Below are 27763 nucleotides of genomic sequence, written 5' to 3'. Positions count from 1 at the left end.
CGGCGAGAATGGGGCTGTTGTCATCCACAAACATTTCTTGGCTGTGTGCAGAGAGCAGGAGGGGCCTCCAGGCTGAGCAAACACCACACTCTCTGTTCTTGAGATCCCCCCACCCCCTCCCCTGGCCAAAGACACAGGGGCCCATACCTGACCCATCATAGTGCTGGTGCTTAGGACAAAATGAGTAGCACAGGCAATGAGGCGTGGAGGCCAGGACCTGGGGCAGGGGGAGCTTTGAAGAGAGTGGGCATCACCTGGTGTTGGGTGTTTGGGTAAGGGGAAGAAGACCAAATCCTGGCTTGCTCTCTGCTATTCTTTCATCTGTCCCACCTCTGCCTCCCATGGCCTCTGAATTTTCTGGGAGCACAGAAGAGGCCCGGGGCATGGAGAAGGGGCCACACATGTGCTGAGTGAGCCTCAATTTTGTGTGCCAGGCACCACCCTGTGTGGTTTTATGTAACAGTAGCCAACATTGTTTTAACCTGTGTTTACTGAGTGCCAAGCACTGTTTGTTCCAAGTGCTTTCCATTTATTAATTCATTCAATCACCACATGAATCCCTTGATGTGTTATTGATAGATACTGTTATTAAGTCCACTTCACAGATGAGGAAATTGAGGCCCAGAAAGGTTGGATAACTTCCCCAAGGTCACTCAGTGCATAAACGGCAGAACTAAGGAGCTAGGAGTCCAGGTGGCTGGACTCCAGAGTCCATCCACAGCATTCTCACCCACCATTCGGTGCTGCTTCTTATCTCATTCACAGAGTCTGTGCCAGGTGGGTGTTCGTGTTATCCTCATTTTTCAGACAGGGAAATGGGAGATCAGAGAGGTATGGTGACCTGCCCAAGGTTACACAACTGCATGGGGCCCAGAACTATCTGGCTACTGAGCCTTTGGACTATCATTGCCTCCTGCAGGTGGGCGTGAAGATGGTTTAACATGCTCTGAGTGTAGCTCTGGGCTTCCACCCGCAGAGCTCCTGGGACCACTGCTTGAGTCAACCTCCCTCTCCTGGGAGCCTCCTAATCGACGCCCTCCTGCTCTTGTTCCCTTGGTCCCCTGATGCGGTACCGCCAGACCACGCTTTCTGTGGGGCTCCAGCAGTTTCCTGCTGTCTTGACCTTTAGGAGAAGGTTTCAGAAGCTCTGCCTCCCATGCATGGGCCCTTTAGGATCTTACCTTTCTCCTCTCATCTTTTTCTGGTCCCCTCACACAGACTGAGTTACAGCCAGCCTGGCCTGTGTGCCCCATTGTCAGCCCACTCAACCCCCTGAGAGCCTCTGAGTCCTTATTATTATTATTTTGGCCACACCCACAGCATGCAGGAGCTTAGTTCTCCAACCAGGGATAGAACCCGAGACTCCCCTGCATTGCAAGTGCAGAGTCTTAACCACTGGCCCACCAGGGAAGCCCAAGCCTCTGGGTCTTTGCTCACGCTGTTCCCTTCTCCCGGGCCGTTCCATCCAGTGCCCGGGCTGCACTCCACTGCTGTCACCTCTCCCATGTTTGTTCCCTGATCTATCCCTGACCCTTGAAATGAGCACTTTGTCCCTCTTTATACACTTATTTGTTTATATCTTGTATCATCTCTACTAGCTTGAGGGCTCCTTCAGATTGAGATAGCTGTGTATCACATGCATGTCATGTCAGTCCCTCTGCTAGGTGCTGTGGGTGTAACTGAAGGAGCTAGAAGCTTGGAAATGCATGGCGGACCACATGGTAGCTGCTCAGTAAATGCTGAGCAGACAAATGAATGTCAGGTTAAGTCCTGGGACACTAACAGCCAGGGGTGGCTAAGGTGTTCTTCCTTTCAGGACTCCTGTAGAGAGAGATGACTCAACTCCAGAGTTCTCTTGGCTTCTGTATGGCTTTTTCCTCACACTCCCTGGAGCTGTTTGGCCTCTGCCTTCTGTGTTCTTCCCACTTACCAATCTCCCAGTTCATAGGATGTCAGGGTAGCGGAGTCAGATGAGACTTTAGAGACGTTTAAGCCAATCTCTTCACCATTACCTGTCCTTCCCATACCATGGCCATGTCATACCATGGTCTTCTCCCTCAATGCGAGACCGTCTGTCCTGAAAGGAGCAAAGAGGCCTGCATAGGACTGTGTACCATCTGCCTTATCCAGTGGGAAGTTACTTATTTAGCCATCAAATCTTTATTGGGCTCTGACCCTGGGCACAGTGTCTTGGAGTCAGAATAAGACAGTCATTCTAGCTCATTCTCTGCTATGTTCCCTGGCAGAAGAATGAACACTGGTCACAGGGAAGAATGGTGAGTAAATAACTTATTCTTCTTTTGCAGTAAGCCATTTACGGCAAGATCATTTGCTAGTACCCTCACTTCCTTGTAGTACTGGGTCTCTCTCCAGGCATCCATGTTGAAAAGCACTCATGCAAGGATGCCTGTTTTATTGTTTGTTTTTGTTTTTAGGGTTTTTTTTTTTTTTTGGCCACACAGTGTGGCATGTAAGATGTTAGTTCCCCAACCAGGGGTTGAACCCGTGCCCCCTGCATTGGGAAAACAGAGTCTTAGACACTGGACCATCAGGGAAGTCCCAGGATACCTGTTCTTAAGCACTTAGGAGCTGAAGTTCCCTGGGCCTTTCAATTTAGAAAATGTGGTATTGTGGGAATGAGGACTTCACGTGACTTTCTAGTCACTTAACTTTCAGAGCCTTCTTTTTCTAAAGTAGTAAATGGGGATAAAACTTTATTTTCTGATGGGTGAGATTCCCATTGCCCCTGGCCTCCTACCCGACAAAAATGTATCAGAAAGTTTCCTGACTGTCTACCACACTCAGCAAGGTCCTGATCAGGATGGAAAACTGAGGAATAAGGATGGAAAATAATATGTGAGCCTGCCCTGCCCTCTAGAGGTGAAGTGTTGCAAACAAAACAACCCAGCCAAGATTGTCTCATCACATCCTTTTCAAAACAAAGATGACCACCCAAGGCTACACGACAGATCAGGATGATTCCTCTAACATTTTAGAGGGAAATTTATCACAATTATCACCTGATATGTACCATTTCACTAATGTCAAATGTATTTGTAGCTGTGATATATATATGTGTATGTGTGTGTGTATGTGTGTATATATATGTGTGTGTATGTGTATGTGTGTATATATATATATTTTTTAAGGGATAATAAGACTGCATATCTGGATGAGGCTTGTGATTTCCTGATGGATTCTAGATGCAGTTTAGTGCATTCACCTGAAGAAAACCTATAATTTCCTCTTCGAACCACTTTAAAATTATTGTCATTATTCTGTGCTAAAAAAAAAAGAGAGAGAGTACATAATTTCTTCCTTCCCTCAAATTTCTTTATAAAACTGGGAGACATCTCTCACAACTGTATACCTGCTATGCTAGGTAATTCATAAATGACCCGTTTTGTGATTGTTGTGAGAATTCAGTGAGATGACAGATACAGAAGTGTTCAGCAAAGAGTGTGTGTTTACTCAGCCATAGGCGTTTTTATTAATAATAACTTTGCGAAATTCTGTGCCATGGAAAGGCATGGGGAGAGGCCATGAGGGAGCTCAGCACATTTCTGAGAGAGAGAGAGGGCCGTCCAGTGACTGTTGTACACCAGGGATATGCCACAGCTTGTGCTGTTGCAGGCAAGGGAATTCCATCATGGATAGTATACTCTTCTTGGCTTCAGGGAGCTCACAGTCAGGTGGAAAAGAGAAATGTAATGTGGGTCCTGTGTGCTATGCCAGAGGGGAACACAGGAGGCCATGGGTGCCCAAAGGAGGGACATCTACCCAGACTGATGGGGAGGGTTTCCTGATGGGTTTTCTGAGGCTTGGAGGATGAGCAGGGGTTACCTGGGTGAAGCAGGATGGCATCTCGGTCAGTGGGAATTGGGAGCAAAAGGGTGATTAAGGCAGAGGGCCAGCAAGGTGTATGGAGGTGGGGAAGGGAGCACATTTACCAGGTTAGTACAACCTAGAGCACAAACCGGGAAGATCCAGAGAAGAGTCTGATGACTTGGCTGGCCCAGATCAGGAGGACACTTGAGTAGCAGCATAAGGAGCTTTATTCTGTTAGGAACTGGGAACCAACATGGAGTTCTAAGCTGAGGGAAGAGGTGTGTATTGCAGAGTATGGGGTGGCTGTTGAGAGCCATGTTTTGGAGAGATCTCTGCTAGATCTCTGCACTTTGAGAGGTAGACTAGAGGGCATCCAGTGATGAGGCCGCTGTGACAGGCTAGATGAGAGGTGACAAGGCCTGAACTTGGGTGGTAGGAGTACAGATAATCTACTGGGGGAGAAAGACAGTGACAGCATATTGATAAATGCTGTGACATAGCAGAGTTTAAGCCATTCATGACCAGCAGGGTTTTAATAATATCAGAATCACTCAGCTCAGGCTGTTCATTTTACAGATGAGAAGACTGAGGCTGACAGAGAGAGAAAGGATTTAATAGGAGGCCACTCCATGTGTATGAGCAGAAGAGCTCTGATTAGAAATGCCACTCTAGTGTTAATGCCAGTGTTTAAAGCATCATTCCTTAAATGTGCTATTTTCTGCCTTGAAATCCCGTGAAGGTGGTAGGGATCATTATCTTTGTCCCGCAGATGAGAAAGCCAGGCCTCCAGGAGGCCAGGTGATTTGTTCGGGGAGGAAGAGATAAAGATGATGCATCACCTGAATAAAGGATCTCTTGCTTCAGTGGGAGACAGACCCTGTGCTCTGGTTCAGCCCCTCAGAAGTCAAATTGGTTAGATTTATAGCTGGGGTCTGTGGTTTCCTTTTCTGGAAGCACCAGGCCCAACCTTCTTTCTGACTTGGAAGTCCTCATTTAATGTGACTGAGGCAGCTCAGAGGCAGTTTCTGGCTTGGCAGCAAGGCCTGTAATCCCCCCTTTTCTGTTTTCATGGATAGGGTTGGCCTGTGTCACCACTGTGTCCCCATTGCCTTGGGCAGGGTATCTCTAGCCTGGGGGCCTTGGTTTTGAGGCCCCACAGTATGAAATGTAAAGAATGAGCTTTGGTTTGACAGAAAACAACAAAATTCTGTAAAACAATTATCCTTCAATTAAAAAATAAATAAAGTGGGGGGGAGGGGGAGAATGAGCTTTGGAGACAGGCAGACCTAAGTTTGAATCTCGGCTCTGCCCCAACCAACTGGGTTGGGGTCATTTCACCTTCTCTGACCTTTAGTTTCTTCATCTGGAAAATGAGATGACAATGCCCATCTCTCAGGATTGACCAAGATCATTTGAATGGTGTTCCCTGATACTTGTATGTGCTCAATAAATAGTCATTTCCAGGGGAAGAAAACCAATGACATAATTCTCGATTATGCCAAAATATACGCTCTTATATACTTCATTTCATAAACATGATATTATCTAAGATTCTTCAGTTTTTGTAGGAGATAAGTCATCCAAATACCTGGAGAGCAAATCATTAAAATAGGACAACTTGAAGTTTAACAAAACAAAACCAAACAAATCAAAAACAGTCATTTCCTTTTCCTTCTTGAAATCTCCCATGGACAATGACTTGAAGAATTCAGTGCTTGGCAAAGGTTTGCTTCCCCTGAAAATGGCTGTATTTTCTCCTTCCTAATATGAAGCTGTCATGGCTCATTTTATACTGCTTTCTGCCTCAGCTACCAGTTAATTTGAAGTACAGCTCTAGCATCTTTGTTGATCTCTTTTTCTGAGTTCTTATTTTCTAGTTCAATTTTTCTTCTTTCCTTATCTGTGTTATTAGAGTAAGCCACCTGAAATCCTTTGTGACTCAGGCAGGTATAAATAACTAATGGGTGTAAACAGTTGAATGAATGGAAGACTGGCGAGGCTGGACTAGTGATGGTGGGATTTGAAGGAGACTAGAGGGTGGTGCAGGCTGGGGCAAGTGAGAAGGCATCTGTAAAGGATGATTGTGATACTGTGAGGAGTCGAGGGGTTAGTTAGGAATCAGTCTTTCACTCTCCTGTCTTGCTTCTGCTCTAGAAAGAAGCACAGATTTTGGAGAATAAGACCTCACATCACCTTGAATCATCAACCTCCCCACTTTGTATGGATTGTGTGGGAGACTGGGGTCCAAAGAAAGAAGAGGGACTTGTTTTTTAAAATTAAATCAAAGCAGTACATATACACAGTTGTAAAATTATATTTATTTATTCACGGCTGTGCCGGGTCTTCATTGCTTTGTAGGCTTTTCTCTAGTTGAGGCAAGTGGGGGACTAGTTGCGGTGCGCGGGTTTCTTACTGCAGTGGCTTCTCTCGTTGTGGAGCGCAGGCTCTAGGGCTTCAGTAGTTGCCGCACATGGGCTCAGTAGTTCTGGCCCACGGGTTTAGTTGCCCTACAGCATGTGGAATCTGCCCAGATCAGGGATCGAACCCGTGTCTCCTGTATTGGTAGAGGGATTCTTTACCACTGAGCCATCAGAGAAGCCCCATATACATAATTTTTAAAGGGCAGATAGTACAGAAGGACATATATAGTAAAAAACCAATGTCTCTCTGTCCCCCACTTCCCAACCTCCTGAGTAGAAGTGTTAGTCACTCAGTCATGTCCAACTCTTTGTGACCCCGTGGACTATAGGCCTCCAGGCTCCTCTGTCCATGGAATTCTCCAGGCAAGAATACTGGAGTGCGTTGCCATTCCTTTCTCCAGAGGATCTTCCTGACCCAGGGACTGAACCCAGGTCTCTTGCATTGCAGGTAGATTCTTTACTGTCGAGTCACCAAGGACCCAACCCCCAGAGGTGACCACTTCTACCATTCAGGTTTTCTGGTGGTAACTTCCTATCTCTAAATAAACATGCTTTGATGCTAATTTCTTCATTTATCAACTTTAAACATCATACATCATCTACTGACTTCTTCCTTGGATGACATCACTGACTCGATGGACATGAGTTTGAGGAAGCTCTGGGAGTTGGTGATGGACAGGGAAGTCTGGTGTGCTGCAGTCCATGGGGTCGCAAAGAGTTGGATGTGACTGAACTACTATGACAAGTGAGAATTTAGCTTATTTACAACACATGACTTTTTCTCCCCCTCCCAAACTTTAATAGTTATATTACTATTTTGTCCTCTATTAGTTACCTTTGTAACTTTATTAGGTACAATTTAGACTAATTTCTTGTTCCATCATTTTGCCACAGTATCTCTTGACCACTCAGTTTATAAGATAGAGCTATTAGTGCCCCATTCTTCCCTCCATCTCTCCACTATCTTTCCACCTCCCACTTTCTGTATTCTGTACTTTCACATCCAGCAAGATTGATTACATTTGCATTCTGTTCTTTAACAGTAATTATGTCTTCAGTGCTTTTCTGGACAAATGAACTTTAAAAGTTGACCACCAATACACTGTTTATGTGATTATGACTATGTCATATTATTCATTGCAGGGTCAAATAGTGTGCTATAATTACACCTCATTTCTCATGGGTCCACTGCTCCAACTTCTGTACTCCTAGGAAAAGTTTCCTAGCATCAAGATCAAATGAATTTTCCTTTCTTATGCTCTATGAATTGCTCGAAGTCATGCCACTTTTTACTTTGTTTCATATCTGGACTGGGATTTTCCACCTTATAAATCTATTTATTTATATGCTTACTTAAACTTACTGTTGTGTGGGGTTCCTTGAAACCACACGATAATCATAGCACATCTTCTGTGGACATTTTACTTGCAGATTTTTTAGGAGGATTTTTTTTTTAAACTTCTTACTGAAATATAAAATGCATACAGAAAAGTGCTCATATGACAAATGAATAGCTTGGTCCGTTTTTTACAAGCCAAGCCAATGTAACCAACACTCAGCTCAAGGTCTGTTTTTCATTCACGCTACCCAGTATGCAGTGAGCCCTTTCAACTTGCTGCACCTTGTCTTTTCTTACATAATTTATTTGGTAGTTTTCTCCCCTTTGTTTTCTCCATTTCTCTTTCTGGAGTGTCTGTTAGTTGGATGTTGAACTTCCTGGATTGATCTTCTAGGCTGCTTACCTTTTCTCTCATAGTTTCTCTTTTATAGTTTGCAAATGAGTTGATACAAAGCTGAGTGAGATGTCTGTATATCCAACTGGCTTGTTCACTCCCCGACCTTATTTTAGGTGAGCCACCAGGAGCTGACAGTTGTAATGGGTGACCCCCAAATGCCAGAATGAAAAGCACTTTATTCTGGGAGCAACAGCATGCCACTAGGTGCCCTAAGTAATACCACAGAGTCTAATTCCTTTAACCAGGAGTTCTCTGATATTTTGCCTAGGGATGAATGCCAGGCAGCTTGTGTTTTGGATCTGGGAGTTGGGGGGAGGGCATGGGGGAGGATTTCATGTACTTACCTTCAGTTTATGCCCCCGTTTTCAGCCCCCAGTCACGCCTACTCTCCTTCATACCTACCATCTTCAAGCTTGGATTCTCTCTGGGCCTCTGCTGGCCTGATTGGCTCCCTCTCCAGCTGCAAGCCCCTGAGTGGTGTTGCTGGCTCTCCTTCAACTGTAAACACTCTTTGTTTTGTGCTCCCAGCAATTTATTGAAATCCCTTACCTATTGATATCACCTTCTTCCATCCTCTTCACTGTTACAATTTCATACCTTATTTTATTCCTTCTCATTCTTTTTAGCAGGGTCCTGACAGAAGAAAGAGATAAATATTTATGCTTTTGAGGTCCAAACTAAGGCTAATGCGACTTTTAAAAATGGTTGTTTTGCTTTCTCAATCCAGATTGAGATGGAAAATAATTAGTCAACCCCCAAAATACCCAACTCTGTAGGCCTCATTTTGGCATGTGTTGCCTCTGGCTCTAGACCTGTCATGAGCATTCCTGTGGCAGTCTCCTGAGCTCCTTTTCCTGAACCTCTGCCATCTAGACCTTGCAGTCAAGAAAGCCCTCCACCGAGGGGCTGGAGACGTGGGTTCTGACCCCCACCCTGCCACTGCCTCCCTCTGAACCCCCAGGCCTGTCCCTCCATCTCTCAGGATGCCCTCACTGTGACTTGAGAGGGTCTGAGTCTGCTGTGAGCTGTGCTTTGGCAGGATTGGGTGGGTGCTTGGAGAACAGCCTGGCCTCCTTTGCTTAGGCAGTGGGAGCAGGTGGGCCAGTGATAGGCCCCAAATGCACAGGAGGGGGCTTTGAGGCTGAGCTGAGGCTTCTGCAATAGCAGGCTGCTCTCGCTGCTCTCCCTTCCGCCCACTTTCTCTCCCATCATGGCTGAACCTCCGTCCTTCTGCCTCCAGCAGAGGGAAGGAAGAAGGGAGGGCTGGAGAGCCAGTTTCATTTTCATTCTCTCTCTCTTTTTGTCATAGTGCTAAGCTGCTTTGGGCTGCAGTACCTGTGCCTAGCCCCACCTTCCCTTTTGGGTGCCCCCTTCCATCCTTGAAGTATTGTCTCTTTCAGAAGCACCCCCTGAATGCTTATGGTGTGGAGGGGGTATCAGAGCCAGCTGAGGGAGAGAGGCCAAGCTGGGGGAAACGAAGTGCTACCTAGCTCTGGCATGACAGAAGGAAGCCACAGCTGTAGCAATGAAAAGCACTGGTTTTGGAATCAGACAAACATAGACTTGAATCCCGACTCCACTACTTATTATTATTTGTGTGACTCTAGGTAAATCACATTACTGCTCTGAGCCCAGTTTTCACACCTATACAATCAGAAGAATAATAATGAACTTGCACAGCTGTTATGAAGATAACACAAGTCCTGGACCATTATAGGTGCTTAATAATCACTTTATCATTTTTGCATTATTAGAAGGCAGAAATACTAAAGACCAAATAAAGCCTGCTTCAGTGATTAAAAGGAGAGGGAGGTTAGAAAGCAGCATTTGCCCTTGTCACTCCTTAGGCCGAGCCCCAGGGCCTCCCCTGCAATTATACAATGAAGTTCACACTCTTGTTCAGTGCTGTTTTTGTTGTAGTTTCTGCCTGTCTTTTTTTCTTTAAAATAAAAAATGTAAAGCGATAATTGCCTCTTTATTTTCTGAAGAAGAAATTTGAAAAGGGATAGGCAAATATTTCCTTTGAAGTACACAGCGATCTTCATCATCATCATCATTGTCATTCCAGGACTTTTCAGTGAGTAGTGGTAACAAATGACTAGAGGAAGAGTAATCATCAACAGAAAGATAACTGGCAACTGAAACCACCATGGCTTTCATTTTGTTTCCCCACCACCATTTTGGCCTGTGGATCACGTGGATCCATTCAGTGTCATGTGGATCTGTTGCTAAACATGTTATCCAACAAGGTTTCTGATTTGTCCTGAGTTCATCTAATTGTTATTCTCTTTAATTAATCTTATAAGATTTTCTTGCATATCACTATTACCTCCTCCATATGACTTCTGTCCTTGCCTATTTGTCTTTTCTAGGTCTGATTCCTGGAGAAGGCAATGGCAACCCACTCCAGTACTCTTGCCTGGAAAATCCCATGGACAGAGGGGCCTGGTGGGCTGCAGTCCATGGGGTCGCTAGGAGTTGGACACGACTGAGCGACTTCACTTTATTTTTTCACTTTCATGCATTGAAGAAGGCAATGGCAACCCACTCCAGTGTTCTTGCCTGGAGAATCCCAGGGATGGGGGAGCCTGGTGGGCTGCCGTCTATGGGGTCGCACAGGGTCGGACACGACTGACGCGACTTAGCAGCAGCAGCAGCAGGTCTGACTCCTGGCTCAGATTGCCCTTTAGAAAGGAGTCTTCCCTCCACCTGAACTATCTTTCAAAACGTTTTAACTTTGGCCTTCCACATCATCATGATTTAGATGTCAGTCGAACTTGGAAGGCATCTTTGCCTCTCCGCTAGTGCTTTTCTACTTCCTGGCTGTCACAAGTTGGTTTTCACACCACTTGTGGTCTAGGAAAGCTCTCACGTGCTCCTTTGGGTCAGGCCACAGTCCCACTCATCTTTGTAACCACTCTGTTCCCTTCCTCACCCTGCATTGAAACTGTACAGAACTGTCTAGGATACCCTTGGCAAAGTGGACGGCTTTGTGGTTCCATGCCTGTATTCTGGCTGTTCTCTTGGCTGAGAATACCTTATACCCCTGTCTACATGGCGGATATCTACTCGACTGTTGAGGAACATCTTCACTCTCTCACTGTTTCAGGCACTTGGAAACAGTGAACAAAACAGATTTCTGCCCTGCGGAGCTCACGTTCTAGTGTGTGAATATAGGGGGTGGAGACAGAAAAGAAACAGACAAGAAGATACAAAACATGTCAAATAGTGGTAAGTGCTATGGAGAAAAATAAAGCTGGTCAGGAGGATGGGGGTGCAGAAGGCCCAGTCAGCCCTACCGTAGCCAATCTTTGTGTACCCATTATTAAGCAGCCTCTTCTTATTTGAGCATTTTCTGATGTTATTATGTATTCATTACAACCGCAATCCTTCCAACAACTTTATCAGTACTGTTATTATCTTTATCATATTGGTAAACAAACTGTGTCTTAGAGATGTAAATCATATAGTTAGGAGGGGCAGAGCTAGGATTCAAACCTTGACCTGTCTGACCACAAAACCTGTACTCATAACCTCTAAGCCATTGTGCCCCCAGTAAGCCTTGCAACAACTCTCTGGGATTGGAATTAGTATACCTATTTTACAGTTGAGGAAGCTGAGGTTCAGAGAGGGGAGGTTCACCCATGGTTTACAGCAAATAAATAGATTTGAACCCAGATCTGTCTAAGACTCAAAGCTAGGCCCTTCTGCCAACGTTGAGGCCTAGGGACCTATGGACTTGCCTGCTTTTATGTTTATGTGGCCCATACAAGGTACCAGTTGAGGTCATTGGCCCTTTCCCCTTCTCTCACCACCTGTAGCTCAAATGGAGCCTTGAGATGTATATGGATATCCCAGCCCACATACAAGCCCTGACTATTTTCCTTTCCCATTGGCCACCCTAGCAGATGGACCTGGATAACAAGATCACACAATTCCTGCAAGTCAGCTCAAAAAATATAGACAGGAAATTCTGGATTCTGAGTACCTGAGTGAAGTCTAGAAGGGAAAAGGCCAGAGATCCTAATGGGCATATTCCCTTGCCCCACAGACCGTTGACCTCACAGGAAGGGGCCTTTAAAGTGTGCTATCCAGTGTAGGAGCGTCTGTTTCCCAGTACAGCTTATGATATTGCAATTTTTAATAAGCTGAACTCCATGATCCTCCTCCTTTGGCTTCCTGAACTAGGTCCTGCTTTGCAGTGGGGGCAGGGACTGGGCCTTCTGTGTCTCTGGTCAGTGAAGACCAAAGCCTTCCTGGGTCCTCTTCACAATATTTTATTCATGAGTACTTCAGGATTCTTATCTTCATTTCTTAGGACATTTTAAAAAATTATACATTTAATACATTCTTCCATTTGAAAATTTAGAAAAGTAGAGGAGAAAAACATTATCCATAATTACAACACACAGAAGCAGCTACTCTGGACATTTGATGTATTTCCTTTATTCTCTGAATTCTTTTCATATGGTTGAAATAATACAGCAGGTGCAATTTTTTCTTGCTTTGTTCATTTGAACATTTCCCCATGTAATTGCATATTCTTTAGAAGCATCATTTTTAATGGCAACTGATATACCATAATGTACTTAACCATCCTCTCAATGTAGGGCATAGACACTGGGCCTGTTTTTTTCACTGGTTTAAATCATACTGCAGTAGGCATCTTTGCACATAACAGCTTTTAGGGAACTTAGAGCTTTTAGGGAACTGGTCTTGTATAGGAACAATTGTGTTCAGCTTATTTCCCTTTCTAGATGGTCCCTCTGGCTAGGTCTGATTCATACTTATAGTCATTCATTTATTCATTCATTCCATCCCCACATATTTACTGTGTACCCCTGTAGATCAGACCCTGGGAACTGGGGCACAGGCATGACTAAGACACGGCCCAGACTGCCAGGAGATCCTAGTATACAGGGAGAGCCAGGCTTGGAAATGGACACTTTCAAAATAGTTCGATCAGGGCTGTGATAGAGGCAAGAAAAGGATCCTGTGGGAGAACAGAGGAGGGGTTCCTCATCCAGGAGGGGATATTAAGATAAGCTTCCTGGAGAAGGTCTTGCCTAAATGAGTCACGGAGGATGAATAAGAGTTGGCTGGAATAAGAAGGGGAACTTCCTGTTAAATACAACAAGTTGAATAAACTTATTTATCTCTGCTGCTTTCCCAAATTCCACTGAAATATGAGTAAAGGAATAAAAAAGGTAGAAACATGAGGTCTGGGATGCTAACCAGAAGTAAACTATTCCATGCAGAGAGCCCCAGAAATGCTTGGGGATCAGAGGTCCCATGAAGCATGGAGAGTAGGATGAGGCACAGAACCAAAAACAGGGAGAATATTGAAGGGCTGTGAACAGACCATGTTGGCTCTTCCCCAACCCCATTCAGTCAGGGACGCCCCCACTGGCTCCATCTCTGCAGATGGAGGGTGATTCTTTGGCAAAATTGAAGTTATGAGCCTCTGGGGGTGAGACAGGGCTGCAAGCAAAGTGACCTGCACCCCCAAAACAGTGGAACCCCAACCTCCTTCCACTTACCTACTTCAGGACACCAAAGTCGGGAGCACACAAGAGAAAAGGATTCTTCTCTGGGGAAACTGAAAGACCCCAGACAAAGGCCTCTTAAAGATGATATTTGGGAGTCTTCCATCCAAAGAATAGGCTCTTAGTCCATTAACACTCTAGTGAAGCCCATCACCTGGCCAGCTCCACCTACACACAGAGATTGTTAGTGTCATGGGAACCGATCACCAGGACTCACCAGCTCAGGACCCTTAAAATAGGTATATTTCATTTTATGTAAATTAAACCTTAATGTAACTGACATTAAAAAAAAAGGCTTAGGTAGCCAGAGATGATCGGGTAGTGCAAAGCTATTTGAGGAAGACCATCAACCTGCAAGAATGACCCAAAAAGTAAACAAGCCAAAAAAACTTGGAGCAGAGGTAATGAAGGGAGGAGAAGATACCTGGGAAATTTAAGATAATGAGAGCCAACTCAAAATTTCAGCCGAAGGATTAGAAAATAAAAGTTGAGGAAGTATCCTAGGAAGCAGAAAAACAGGATGAAGAGATGGCCAACAGAAAAGATGAGAGCATGGAAGGATCAGCTGAGGAACTCCAACATCCAACAATAAGAGTTCTGGAAATAGAGTATGGAGGAAACAGCAGGAAGGAAAGGATCAAAGAACATGTCTCAGAACCAAAGGAATGAAAATCCCACCGAGTAACCAGCAAAATAAATGATAAAAAGACCCCCACCAAGGTACAGCACTGCACAATTTTGGAATAGCAGAATAAAGAGAAGATTCTGAAAGTTTCCAAGGGACTCCAAGCATCCCTTGGACAGCAAGGAGATCAAACCAGTCAATCCTAAAGGAAATCAACCCTGAATATTAATTGGAAGGACTGAAGCTGAAGCTCCAATACTTTGGCCACCTGATGCAAAGAGCCAACTCATTGGGATAGACCCTGATGCTGGGAAAGATTGAGGGCAAAAGGAGAAAGGGGCAGCAGAGGATGAGATGGTTGGATGATGTCACCAACTCAATGGACGTGAGTTTGAGCTAACTCCAGGAGATAGTGAAGGACAGGGAAGCCTGGCATGCTGCAGTCCATGGGGTCACAAAGATTCCGACACAACTAAGCAACTGAACAGCAATAGCAACTAAAAGCTTCCAGAGAGAAAACATATCATGTACTAAGGATCAGGAAAAAGAATGGTATTGGACTTCTCAATAGCAGCACTGGAAGCTGGGAGACAATGGAGCAACATTCTCAAATTTCTGAAGGACCATAATTTCCAACCTAGAAACCTGTACGGAGTTGAATTATCAATCAAGGGTGAGAGCATAATAAAGACATTTTCAGACAGGAGATCTAAAGATTTTATGTCCTAGGTCTCCTTTCTCAGGAAGCACTGGAGAATGCGCTCCAGCAAAATGCAAGCATAAACTCAGAAAAAAAAAGGCCAAGAAATTGAGGAAGCAGAAAATTAACACAGAAGAGAATTGAAGGGAATCCCAAAGTGATGGAGGAGATCTTAGTGCAACTTTGTGCAGGCCTGGAGGGCAACCAGTCTGGATTGCAGTGAGGACGATGTCTCAAAGGAAAAAAAAAGTCTGATGGATTATGGGATGTGTCAGATTGCATTGAGAGGAGAAATGCACTTCTCACAGAGTTTGGGGAGAATTGATCATACAACTGAAGAAAACTGGGCTTCCCAGGTGGCCCTAGTGGTAAAGAACCCGCCTGCCAGTGTAGGAGACGTAAGAGACTCGGGTTCAATCCCTGGGTTGGGAAGATCCCCTGGAGGAGGGCATGTCAACCCACTGCAGTATTCTTGCCTGGAGAATCCAATGGACAGAGGATCCTGGCAGTCAATGGTCCATGGGGTCGCAAAGAGTCAGACATGACTGAAGCAACTTAGCACACATGCATGATTTGTGCTTGAGAGATGTTCCTTTGGCAGCCAGTGAGAGAAGGTTGTTGTCCATTGAAGAGACTTGCAGTTAGACAAGTTGATGTTTGGGAGATGAGGTCTCTGGCTGTGCCAAGCCGGGTTCTTAGCTTTTAAAGATGCTTCTCTGGACCAGGGCACACCCCTTTCTCCTCAGGATGCTTCTGGGAAGAGTCCTGTACACAGTAGCTCTTCAAGTCTCCTTTAAAAATATGTACCTTCTCTTTGTGTCCAATCTCCTTTCTGTTGGACAACTGATCTTGTAGACATGTTGCCCAAATGCTGTTAAGAAACCGTCTCTCTTTTTCAGGTAACTGCATATCTCGTTTCTGATGCATTTCTCATAGCTCTCAGAGGACAGCCTTGTTTATGTAATCGTGGGTTGTTGGGAGAGAGGCACCTTATTTCTTCCCCAGGTACTTTTTATAGATGACTTGGAGGAGCAAGATGAGAGGCAGGGGATCCAAGAGGCGAGAGCAGAAACCCCAGTATGGCATTTCAAAGGCTTATATTTTTTTTTCAGTTATTCTGCTCTGCTGTCCCTATACATCCCCCAAAGGTTCAAGACTGTCAATATTTTGCCATTTATTCTCCCATCTGCCAGATTGCCCCTTGTACCTGGAAGCAGCAATGTCAAAATCCTTGGTCTCACTACATGCCTGAGTTTTAGGTTTAGTAGGGATTCCCTGGTGGCTCAGATGGTAAAAAGTCTGCCTGTAATGTGGGAGACCTGGGTTTGATCTCTGGGTCTGGAAGATCCCCTGGAGAAGGAAATGGCAACCCACTCCAGTATTCTTGCCTGGAAAATCCCATGGATGGAGGAGCCTGGCAGGCTACAGTCCATGGGGTCTCAAAGAATCAGACACAACTGAGCAACTTCACTTTCTTAGGTCCAAAAAGTATGGTCACTATACTCATAGACTTCAGTCAGTTACTGTTTATTGAGCATCACTCTTGAGGATGGGAGTTAGTATAGCCAAGCCTTTTGAGAACTCTGGGGTCCAGGCCAGGCCCCCCTACTTGTGTGCTATGGGGCAACTCATTTCAACTTCTGTGAGTCTCAGTTTCATCATCTTAAAAGTGGATGAGTAATTCCCACTTTGCAGGATCAAAGGAGGTCATGTGTCAAGAGAGCCCGCCACCTTGCCTGGTACATAGTAGGTGCCCAGTGATTGTTCACGTGTCAGTGCAGATGACTATATATGTGGCTTATGCCCTAAAGTAGATCGAGGCAGGGGGCCAGTCTGTGAGCAACTCGAGGGCTTGTATTCCTGACTCGGGGCCTGGTATATAGTAGATTGAATACATGTGTGCTGGAGATTTTGGGGTGGAGTGGCGAGGAGACCAGCCTGCCCAGAGTAGAGTGTTCGTGTTAGGGAGAGACACTGAGGGGCTTAGCCTCCATTCTGTCGACAGTTGGGGAGTCATTGAATTAAGCCCATCCAATCTGGTACCTGCAAATGATTGAGCCAGGCCTCAGAAGCAATCTTGTTGTGGCAGGGTGAGATGGAAGTTTTAATAAATGTGAAAAGGTGCTCCATGGCCCTAATCCTCTGTCCCTTTAGGGGGCTGCAGAGGCTAAAGATTGGACCTACTGTTGTCTACTGTGCCAGGCTGAACCTCACAGCCACCCCACCCTCCTGCCCCCCTCCCTTCCCCTGTCATGTCATTTTACAAGTGAGAAAGCTGAGGCGGGACATCGGACAGTGCCTTCCCCGGGATTATATGGCTAGTAAGTAGCAGAACTGGAAGCACTGGCCTCACCCACTGTCTGTGCTCCTGCAACCAGATGCTTGCCTGCCCTACCTGGCCGGTGGGTGCTCCATTCACTCTTCCAGCAGATACTCACGCTGAGCCCATCTCCCTTCCCCGCGTGTCCCTCTCACTTTGCACTCAGCATAGATGGCTCTCCCCTGACTCAGGTCCTCACTCAGGTTGCTTCTTGCTTTCGGTTCTCTCACCTGAGGACAGAGCCTGTGATGTGTTCATCTCTGTCTCCTCCGAAGTGGGGGTGGGGGTGGGGAGGGAGGGGAGAAAAGGAGGAAGAGGACAGAAAGGGGACAAGGAAGTCGCTTCACACACTCTCCCCACTTCTTCCTAGCACCCTGGTTCTTCTTCCTCCTCCTCCCCAGCCCTAATGGCAGCCCCAGTGTCCCTCCCCTACACACACACACACACACACAGTCTTTTAGGGAGGAGTAGCCGGAGGGGTGTGGTTCCGATTTCGCTCATTCTCTCAGTCCCCTCAGAGCTGTGTCCCCAATGCTATTCTCTTCTCTTGTCCTTCCTTTGCCTCTGAGGGGGCCTCACAATGAAGAAGGCAGACCAGTGTAGTAGAAAGGAGCCCAGCAGCTGACTCACTCACCCTCTCAGCCTCATTTTCTTCATCCGGAAAATAAGCAGGTTGGACCAGGCAATTGGCAAAGCCTTTTCTGTGTTGTTAATAATACCTGGCATTTGTCTGCTGGGTTCCAAAGGGCTTAATCATCCTACCAGCCCTGCGGGGATTGGCTCGTGTTATAAGTGGGGAGACTGAGGCTCAGATTCCAAGCAAAGAGGTGATTTGTCCAGGTCACAGGGCTGGTAAGTGGCAGAGCCAGTATCTGAGGCTCCATCTCTCTGGATTTAAACCTCAGACTCTGCCCCTGCCCGCAGCCACTCCAAGGAGGGCTCCTCACCATGACCCAGTAGCTAGAACATTGTTGGTCCCTGGCACTTCCTTGACCTCAGCTCCAACCACTCTTCCCCTCACTCACTCCACCCTTGCCACACTTTCCTCCTCCTTATCCCAACAACTGGCCAGCCCCTCCTCCATCTCATGGCCTCTGCACTGGCTATTCTCTCTGCATGAAATGCCCACCCCTCATTTTCATGATGTGTAAAAGGTGTCAAGGCCACTGTGTAGAGCAGAGGGAGGAAAGGAGTAGAGCATATACTGACTGTTGTTGGTTTTTTTTCTGTGTTTCTCTTTCAGATCTGATGGTGAGAATTCCAGAACAGTCAGGTCAGTACCTCCTTTCTTTAGCAGTAGTTGGGAGATGGGGCAGGGACTGGGGTGGGGGCAGGGAGTGGGGTGGGGGCCTCTGGTTTGTCATTTTGGGATCCATGGGAAGGGTGGGGGCCAACTCCAGGGGTTTTGTCCCATTAGTATTAGGGGTGGGGATGGAATGGAGTGGGAGGGCCAGGGTGAATGTGGCAAGCATGGGGAGGGGGTTGAAAACTCTTCCTTAGTCTTTCTGACCCTCACTGACTTGGGGGCTTGGCTGAACACTGGAGCGGCCCATGTGGGAAAGCTGGACCAGGAACCTTCTCCCTCTCTCCTCCCAGGAGAAGGGGACACAAGGGAAATGGAGCTTCTCTTGTCTGGCGTTCGTGCTGCACCCTGGCCTGCACTAGCCCTGAGTAGTGGGGTTTGGATAGACTTTTTGATGTGACACAATCTAGACATGAGAAATATACCTTATGGTAACCAGTGGATTTTTTTTTTTTTTTTGCATGCTTGGTGAAAAAGGCTTACAAGCATCACTGAGTTTTCAGGGTGTGATCAATCTGCCATTTGAGGAGGTGGGGGTCAAACTGGGATAGAGACAAGAACTATTAGTACATTTCCCAGGCCTTAACCCATCAGAAGCTTCATGAAAACACAAGTGTCAAGGATAGGGACCATGTGGGAATGATAGGGGACTCAGGATACGGCCCAGTTAGGCAGCATCCAGGCCAAGGGTGGGCCTCTGAAAGGAGATGGATCCCAGCAGCAGAGGCATCAGATGGGTCACTCAGTTCCAGTCAGGGCTGCAACTAACATACACAGCACCTATGTGAAGAGTAGAATCCACTGAGTGGATCAGTTGGAGGAATGTTCCCTTTCCACTGGGCTCCTGCAGCCCCTCACCAGGGTTCCTGGCTCAGTGAGCAGAGCACAGGTTGAATTTCAGCCCCAACTCATGCCCTCTTGGTTGTAAAGCCTTGTGCAAGGCACAGCTTGTCCAACCATATGCAGCAGCCCAGGTCCTGGCATCCAGGCAGTGGATATGGGAGAGGCAGAGGATCCCAGCATTCAAACGGAGGTGCATTAATGAGACACGCTGTGTCCTAGCATCCCAGGCAGGGGGTACGGGATGAGCACACTGGTGCCCTGTGCCAAGGTACGAGCTGTGGGATGGGAGCACACGTGGGCCAACAGGAAAGTGGGAAGCGTGATCGATACAGTCAGGCCCAGTGTCTAGGCAAGGGGTATATGATGAGACACAATTAGTCCCGGCCTGCAGCCAAAGAATATGGCCTGAGTACAACCTGTCCTAGCATTTAGGAAGGCACTGGTCTAGCAAAGAACACTGATTCCAGTGCCCCACTGTGGGTTTGGAAGAAGACAACTTGGGCTGACTCTGAGCACAGGCCCCTAGGCAGCCCCATTGATATGCCTGCGACTTGTCAAGGAACCTGATGGAAGGCGTCTCTAGCTCTTCCCAGCACGGGTGTTCCGAGGACCTATAGCTCAGGGCATTTAATAGCATAATCATATATCATATGATAGTGTACGTTGGCCCTTTACGACTCACAGAAGTTGTCAGGGGCTTTCTTTCGTTTGATCCTCCCAGCGACACTGTAAGTGGAAGCTGGGTTGGCCTTATCATCATTCTTTTACAGTTGAGGAAACTGAGGCTCAGGCTGGTTATAGGTTTTGCCCACAGCCATGCAGCTAATTTATGGCTGAGCCACCACAGCAGGAGCTCTCAACAGCCTTGCAGATAATAGCCATCTCATCCTCATCCTAGTATTAGTAGTCGTAACAGCTATCATTTGCTCCTCACCTACTAAGAACTCTGAACATGATCTTATTCAATGCTCACAACAGTCCCATTAGGCATGGATTGTTACAGATGAAGAAAACGAGGTTCCCCAGATGGTCAGCGCCTTACCCAAGGAAATAAGAGCAATGGGGCGGGGCGGCATCACTCTGACTCACACTCTGGGCTGTCTGCTTCCAAAGCTGGCATTTGTTTTACTAAGATATGCTTCCCGACATCCACACTGGACCTACAGTCAAGGAGACTACAGGGACCTTGAGGACTCAGCAACTGTGGAAGCAAGGGTTAAACTTGGACTGTGGAAGGGGCTGGCCTAAAATAGCACTCGTGGGGCAAAATCTTGTAAACATGGTGGGAAGATCCTTTAACTTGGAACCTGGGCTGGCTGGGGTCATCTAAGGATGCTCTCAGGCCCCATGTGTAAATTCTTGAGCTCACTTCAGTTAGGCATCAGGGAAAGCTTCCTGGAGAAGGCAGTGTCTGAGCTGGGTCATAGAGGACTGACACACGGATTTGGTGTAAGGAGGGCATCCTTGGAAAAGAAACCAGCAGGCATCAGAGGGGAGGGGGGATAGGTGGGGGCAGTTGGTCAGACTAAAACAGATCTGGGCAGGAAAGGAGATGTTAAAAGCTCCTTAACAAAGGACTAGTTTGGTTGGGGCTGGGTCACAGACACCTTCTTTCATCAGTGAGAGCCAGGGGAGGTTAGAGGAGGGAGGCTGGGATCTGCAACATAAGGGCAGCAACTGGATCTGGGCAAAGGGTTCCATTTATGGCCAGGTCACCTTCTAGTTATGTGACTTTAAACAGGTCTATTTCCCCCCAGGAGCCCCAGGGTCCTTCCTCATCTAATAAACATTGTGTATGTGGAGGGGAAACGTTAGGAGGGTAGAAGAAAAACATCAAGTAAAGGAGTTAGACCTTGGCTGTTGTGAAAGTGAAACAAGAAGGAGTGAGTAGGGTCAGTGGGTTGAAAACCCACTATGGCAAGGCCCCAGGCATGAGGGCTTTCAATAATGGGGTGCCAGAGGAAGTGTGGAGTCTAATTAGAGCTGAACAGCTGGTGTTGTGAGAGGGCTGTGGGCAGAAGAAGGTGCCTGGACTTCCTGTGGATCCATGAGAAGTTGTCAGACCTAGAGATACCTTAAATCCAGGTCCAGAAAGGGATGGACAATGGCTCAAGGTCACACACTAGTGCTCAGCAGAGCCTGCCTCCTAGCTATGTGTTGTTTGCAAAGTCACTTACAGCTTCTCTGATCCTTACTTTCCTCATCTGTAAAATGAGGACAATAATTCTGACTTCTTTGGGTTAATGAGAGAACTTAAAACAATGCTCAGCATAAAATGGTAGTACAACACATTGTAGTGCCCTTAGCCAAGGCCTAACCCAATCCGTTGTCATTTATGGGATATTCAAGCTTGAGAAATGTGGAGCACAGAACTTGAAAACAGAGGGGCAGGGGGAGCTGATACCCCTGCTACCCAGAAGGGGAGGGAGCCCAGGCCTAGAGGCACTGCCACTGCAGTGAGGGTGAAGCTGGAACTTGGGGGCCCTGGGCACCAGGCTGGGGTTGCCAGGCAAGCAAGGATGAGAGCCAGAGGAGGTGGCCTGTTGCTAGGGAAGGAGGGAGCGGGTGGGGGAGCTGTTGACACCCGCAGAGCCAGGGACGTCCCCATGGCAACGGAGCCACTGCTGTTGGGAGGAGAAGTGGGAGGAGGAGCCAGCGCTGGCTCTGTTCCCAGAGGAGGCCTCCCACTCTGGGCCTCAGTGCCCCCATCTATCCAACCGGAGCTTGGATTAGATAATTTCTAAAGATTCTTCCTTGTTTTGACCTCCTGGCAATCTGGGGTGGCTGAGACCTCACAGACCTTCCATGGCTCCCCCACATGCCCAAGACACCACCAGACACCAGAGCTGCCCCGGCTGCTTCCAAATCTTCCCTCCATGCGGCCTCCTGTTCAGTGCAGCCTGGTCGCTGGCCCCGCCCAGCTCTTTGTTGATACCACTTCCTTTGCCTGGAACCTTGTCACTTACCGCCTGCTCAGTGCTCTCAGGTTCCGGTGGGCCTAACTCCAGCCCTGTGCACTCTGGTGAGCCTTCCCTGGCTGCCCTAGCCTGCCCAGACTGCTTCCTCCCTCCTGGGCTCCTTTGGCCCTACAGGTCTATGTTTCTCCTGCTCTCCTTAGTAATTTGCTGCTGCATTGCATCGAGCTACTTCTGAGAGCTTGGGCTCCCCTTGACAGATTCAGATCTTTTCTGTAAATTTATGGTGTCATATTGCAAATCCCCATTTTATATATGAGCCAGTGCTCTGAGAACTCATGTGGTTTGTCTGAGCTCCCCAGGTCCTGTGTGGTGGAGCCAGGCTTGGAACTTAGCTCTGTGTAATTGCTGCTGCCCTAGGCCCAAGGTAGGTTATGATTTATCAGCTGCAGCAGTGCTTACTGGTGATAGGTAAAGTCCATATATGCTGGCCACCATGCTGGGCACTTCACCTGTGTTTTCTCATTTCATCTTCACAATAATCCTATAGAGTATATATTTTAGTCACTTTACAGGTGAGAAAACTAAGGTTTAGAAAGTTAAAATAATCTATCCCCCCCATAGAACTCAAATACAAATTCAGAGTTGTGGTCACCAAGCTATACCAGAGTTAACCCAGTTGTATTCCAGAAGCACATACCGAGCATTCCCTATGTACCAGTCTTGTGTTGGGTGATCCATGGTGGAGATGGAAGTGGGCTACAGACACAGATGAGCCAGCTCTGGCAAGCTAAAATGGGAGTTTGTTGATGAGAAGCCAGTTCTAAGGACAAGAGGCTGGAAGAGGTAGCACTTGACTCTGATAGTGGGATGAAGGAAGAGGGTAGGGGTGGGGAGGGAGATGGGTAATTTTCCCAAAGAACGTACCTTTTCCCAGGAAGCTCACAAGGGGAAGGAAGAGGTAACGGGGTTCTCCCTCTCGTTCCTGTTTATGTTCCCCTGCCCCCTCTTGGCCCAGCCCCAGGAAGTGGGTGACCCCTAAGCTGGCTGCATGCCTGGTTGGCACCAAAATAAACTTGCCTTCTCTCTCTTCCCCTCCCCTTGTCTCCGTCCCCTCTGTCCTGGCTTTAATTAGCAGCCCTGGGGATGAGTCACTTGGCAGCTGGGGAGGGAGGCTGCTGAGAGCCCAGTTGAGCCTGAGTTCCTGGCCCTCACCTCGCAAGCAGCACTGCTGTGTTCTTGGTGTGGCTCCACGTCTGTGCGGGTGTGAGGAGTACAGGGACAGTGCTGCGTGCTGGCCAGCGTCCTTGCTTAGCAGGCTGTCTGTATAGAAGCAGATCTGGTTGCTGCTGTATTTGTCTCGGTGTCCACTGAATGTTGATGTGTGTGTGTGCAGCTGTAGGACATATTTGTGGTCGCAAGTGTCAGGAAATGAGGGAGCATTTGGGTGAACAAACACAAACGCTTTGTAATTGTATTCACCCCTCCCTACCTAAGTGTTCTTTATGCGTTTTTGCTTATGCAAGCCCTGCACTTATATCCCCGATTTTCCCTTGTCTTAGTCTGGGTACACTTTGTTGCAGGGAACTGAAACCCACTCAGACATGCTCAAGAATAAAGGGTGGGGAGGGGGGAGACTGTTGTGAGACTACATCTCACAGAATCTAAGAGCAGTAAATGACATATAGCCAGGCCTCATGCCAACTGGAAATGGGACCAAGAAGTCAAGGAGCAAGACTGCCCCCCACCCCAGCCCCCTCTCTCTCTGCATCTCCCTAGCCCGTGCCTGTCTCTCTCCATCTTTCATGACTTGCCTGGTCCCTGTCATCTTTTTGTCACTGACTTCTCTCTCTGGAGTGCCTTCCTCTGCTCTCAGGTGGGCTGATGTGGCCATCAACCTTGAAGTTATATGACCTTCTAGCTCTGGGGCGCACCCCCAGGTGACTGCAGCATTTTTGTCCATCCTATGGTAAATTGAGGCAACAAGGGGTTGTAGGTGGGAATGGATTCTCCTAGAGGTGGGTGAGTGTGTGCCCGTACGTGCTCAGTTGTGTCCAACTCTTTGCAACCCCATGGACTGTAGCCCGCCAGGCTCCTCTGTCCATGGGATTTTACAGGCAGGAGTACTGGAGTGGATTGCTATTCTCTTCTCCTGGGGATCTTCCTGACCCAGGGATCAAACCTGAATTTCCCGTGTCTCCTGCATTGACAGGCAGATTCTTTACCACTGAGCCACTTGGGAAGCCCAGGAGTGGGTAAAGGTAGAGGTCAAATACTAAGGACTTGGTGTTTCTTCTATAGTCCCACAGCTTTTATGTGTTCACAAGCGAGGTCAGAGCCTGGGGAGCAATCTACTCAGAGGCCCACTATTGTCAGCTTGCTCATCCATCAAGGTTGTGGTTCATACTCTAATGCAAGTCGACCTTTGCTCACTATGCTTTCAAGTTCCACGTTCTTGAATCACAACATGCTATTTTATCTAAAAATTTCCTCTTATTTTGTGCCAAAACAGCTTTTAAGTGTATGATGGATATTACCATCACTCCCAGTGTAAGGTGATTTTCATAGCCTCAGAACAACGGGCATAATACCACTCATGATACAACTATTCTCAAGTTCTTCGTTGTATCAGGAATTTTCACATTTTATTAGTACAGCGACTGAATTTATAGTTATCTGAAGTATATAACTACAAGCATACATTATCAATATTATCAGCTTGACGCTTGAGCTTACTTTTCCATTAATACAAACCCTGCTGTTTTTACATTAATTACAGAGGGAATTAATGACCCCTTAGACAGGTTTTCATCTATGAGTAAGGAGTTTGGAACCAGCTGTGTGCATAATGACTGTTCTCCAGAAGCAGGCACAATTCCCATGACTCTGACCTCGGCCCTGGCCTCCCATCCTCTGGCTGAGACTGGCGGCTGCCCCCTACTTCCTTGGGGAGTGCCCATTTCAGGTCTGGCACATATCAGTTGCTCTTGTTATTTTTTAATAAAAATGATAGTTTTCTTATTGTTAAAGCTATCTTCCACACATAGATGGTAAACCTGAGTGGGAGAGATCATCCCAGGCTCAGGACAAAGCCTCTTTCAACCTAACAAATGCTTTGATTTAGAAAATATGTAGTATGTATCAGGCACTGTTAGGTAGCATTCCACACACCTTTATCTTTAATCTTCCTGGCAGCTCTGCCAAGTAGGGGTGATTAGATCCACTTTACAGAGGGGTGAAACCAAAATCTTAAGAGGTAAGATGATTTGCCCGAGGTCATCCATCCATCTACCTATCCATCCATCCATCCTTTTAGTCATTCATTCACTCAAAGATAATTCTTGAGTACCTACAACATGCTAGTTTAGTTTCGCATACAACATGTGTGAAACTAAATGCGGTTGATACAGTGATGAATAGTAGAATCCTGCTGTGAGGAAACTCACCCTCTGGTAGGAAAACAGAGAAGGAAACAGACAATTAACAGAGGAAGTATAGGGTGCTGTGGAAGACCCTCAGAAGTATACCCAACCCAGCCTGAGGGTCAAGGAGTCTTCTCCAAACTGACCTCTAAACTGAGACTTGGTGGATGAGTTGAAGTTAGCCTGGTTTTTCCAGTAGTCATGTATGGATGTGAGAGTTGGACTATAAAGACAGCTGAGTGCCGAAGAATTAATGCTTTCAAACTATGGTGTTGGAGAAGACTCTTGAGAGTCCCTTGGACTTCAAGGAGATCAAACCAGTCAATCTTAAAGGAAATCAACCCTGAATATTCATTGGAAGGACTGATGCTGAAGCTCCAATACTTTGTCCACCTGCTGTGAAGAACTAACTCATTGGAAAAGACCCTGATGCTGGAAAAGATTGAAGGCAGGAGGAAAAGGGGATGACAAAGGATAAGATGGTTGGATGGCATCACCAACTCGATGGACATGAGTTTGATCAGGCCCCAGGAGTTGGTGATGGACAGGGAGGCCTGGCTTGCTGCAGTCCATGGGGTCTCAGAGTTGGACACAACTGAGCGACTGAACTGGTGAGGGATGGAGGTGGGGTGAGGTGAAGTGGAGCATTTTGCAGGCAGAGCCAAAAAGTGTGCCAGGGCTGTGGGAGCAGCATTTGGTACCTGCATTTGTGAAGAACTATAGCTGTATCTGTGGAATTCCCAGGTGGCTCAAGTGGTAAAGAATCTACCTGCCAATGCAGGTGACACAGGCTCGATTCGATTCCTGAGTCAGGAAGATGCTCTGGAGGAGAAAATGGCAACCCACTCAAGTACTCTCGCCTGGGAAGTCCCATGGGCAGAGGAGCCTGGAGGCTTACAGTCTCTGAGGTCACAGAGAATTGGACATGACTTAGCAACTGAGCACATAGCTGAATCTGGAGTGGGATGGGGCTATCATGAGAAATAGTTTGAAAAGGGGGTAGAAGGTATATTGGGAGACTGGGGCCTGGACCCTTGTCAGTCAGACCCAGAGCCAAGGAGCTGCAGGACCCAGGAGTAGAGTTTCCATGATTCCCTGCCTGCCTCTTCCCAGCACCAGCCTGGGTGGGCCTGGCCAGTGCCAGCAGCAGGCCAGGATTCCAGTGGCCACAGTGCCCTCTAGTGTCCAACAGCCTGTCTTGCAGTTTCCACCGCAGTGTGGTTTGTCTGGCTCCCAATACCAGCTGACCTTTGTGACTAGGTGCCCTGTGCCGGATGCTGGGAACACTGGAATGAATAAGACATGGCCCCTGTCCCCACCAAGCTCTTGGCCAGAAGGGGAAACAGCATGTGAACAGACAGCGCTGGAGAAACGCAGGGTGGGAAGGACGCGGGGGAGTCAGGTTCCCAGAGGGCACCACTTCTGAGCAGACTCCATCTCTCACGAGGTGGAGAGATGGCAGTGGGAGCAGGGTGGTGGGGAAGAGTCTTCTGAGCAGAGGCAAAGGTGAGGACAGAGAGCAGAGTGTGGCAGACAATTGCAGGCACTTTTGTCTGGGTGGAGCACAGGTTGAAGATATGAGGGGAGGCTGAGACCACCTGGAGGTCGGGGGCGGGGAAAGGTCACAGAAGGTTCTGGGATGCCCGACAGGCAGTTAGTGAATGGAATCATAAAAGGAGCTTCCCTGCCCTTTTGGGATCACAGACCCACCCATTTGAGGATCTGATAAAAACAATGTTCTCCCAAGAAATGCACTCATACTCATGTTTTTCATACAACTTAAGGGACTTCAGAGACACTCTGCACTCCAGGCCTATCCACAAACCACAGGCTTCGAAATTCCTCTTAGTATAAATACTAAAACCTTATCACGGCTTCTGGACTCTGCGTGATTGGGCCCCCCGCCTATATCCCTAATCTCCCCTTTGCTTTTTTCCAGTCAACCATGTTGGCCTTGAAGTTCCTGGAAATACCACCTCAGATCCTTTGCCCAGGTTGTTTCCTCTTCCTGGAACGCTCTCCCCTGCTACCTCCAATTTTGCCCAGTTTAATTCCAGTAGTGGTTGAATAATGTCTGTCTCCTCTCACTTGGATATGAGCTCCAT

General features: G+C 47.2%; 1 protein-coding gene across 4 annotated transcripts in view; it reads left to right on the top strand.

Moving 5' to 3' along the window:
* Positions 1 to 27763, top strand: part of IQSEC2 (IQ motif and Sec7 domain ArfGEF 2) — an 81710-nt gene that overhangs the window by 4644 nt on the left and 49303 nt on the right. For 3 of the 4 annotated variants that reach the window (XM_024988849.2, XM_024988850.2, XM_010822013.3), the window contains exon 2: positions 18419 to 18448. In XM_024988849.2, the coding sequence (XP_024844617.1) occupies positions 18419 to 18448 (30 nt within the window). Of the gene's footprint in view, positions 1 to 18418; positions 18449 to 22250; positions 22344 to 27763 lie in introns of those variants that run through there. The other variant, XM_059883783.1, reaches the window with a different exon arrangement.

This window comes from Bos taurus, chromosome X, assembly GCF_002263795.3.
Source record: "Bos taurus isolate L1 Dominette 01449 registration number 42190680 breed Hereford chromosome X, ARS-UCD2.0, whole genome shotgun sequence".
In the NCBI taxonomy this organism is placed as follows: domain Eukaryota; kingdom Metazoa; phylum Chordata; class Mammalia; order Artiodactyla; family Bovidae; genus Bos; species Bos taurus.
The sequence above is the reverse complement of the archived record's forward strand: the minus strand, read 5'-3'. Positions and strand labels throughout refer to the sequence as shown.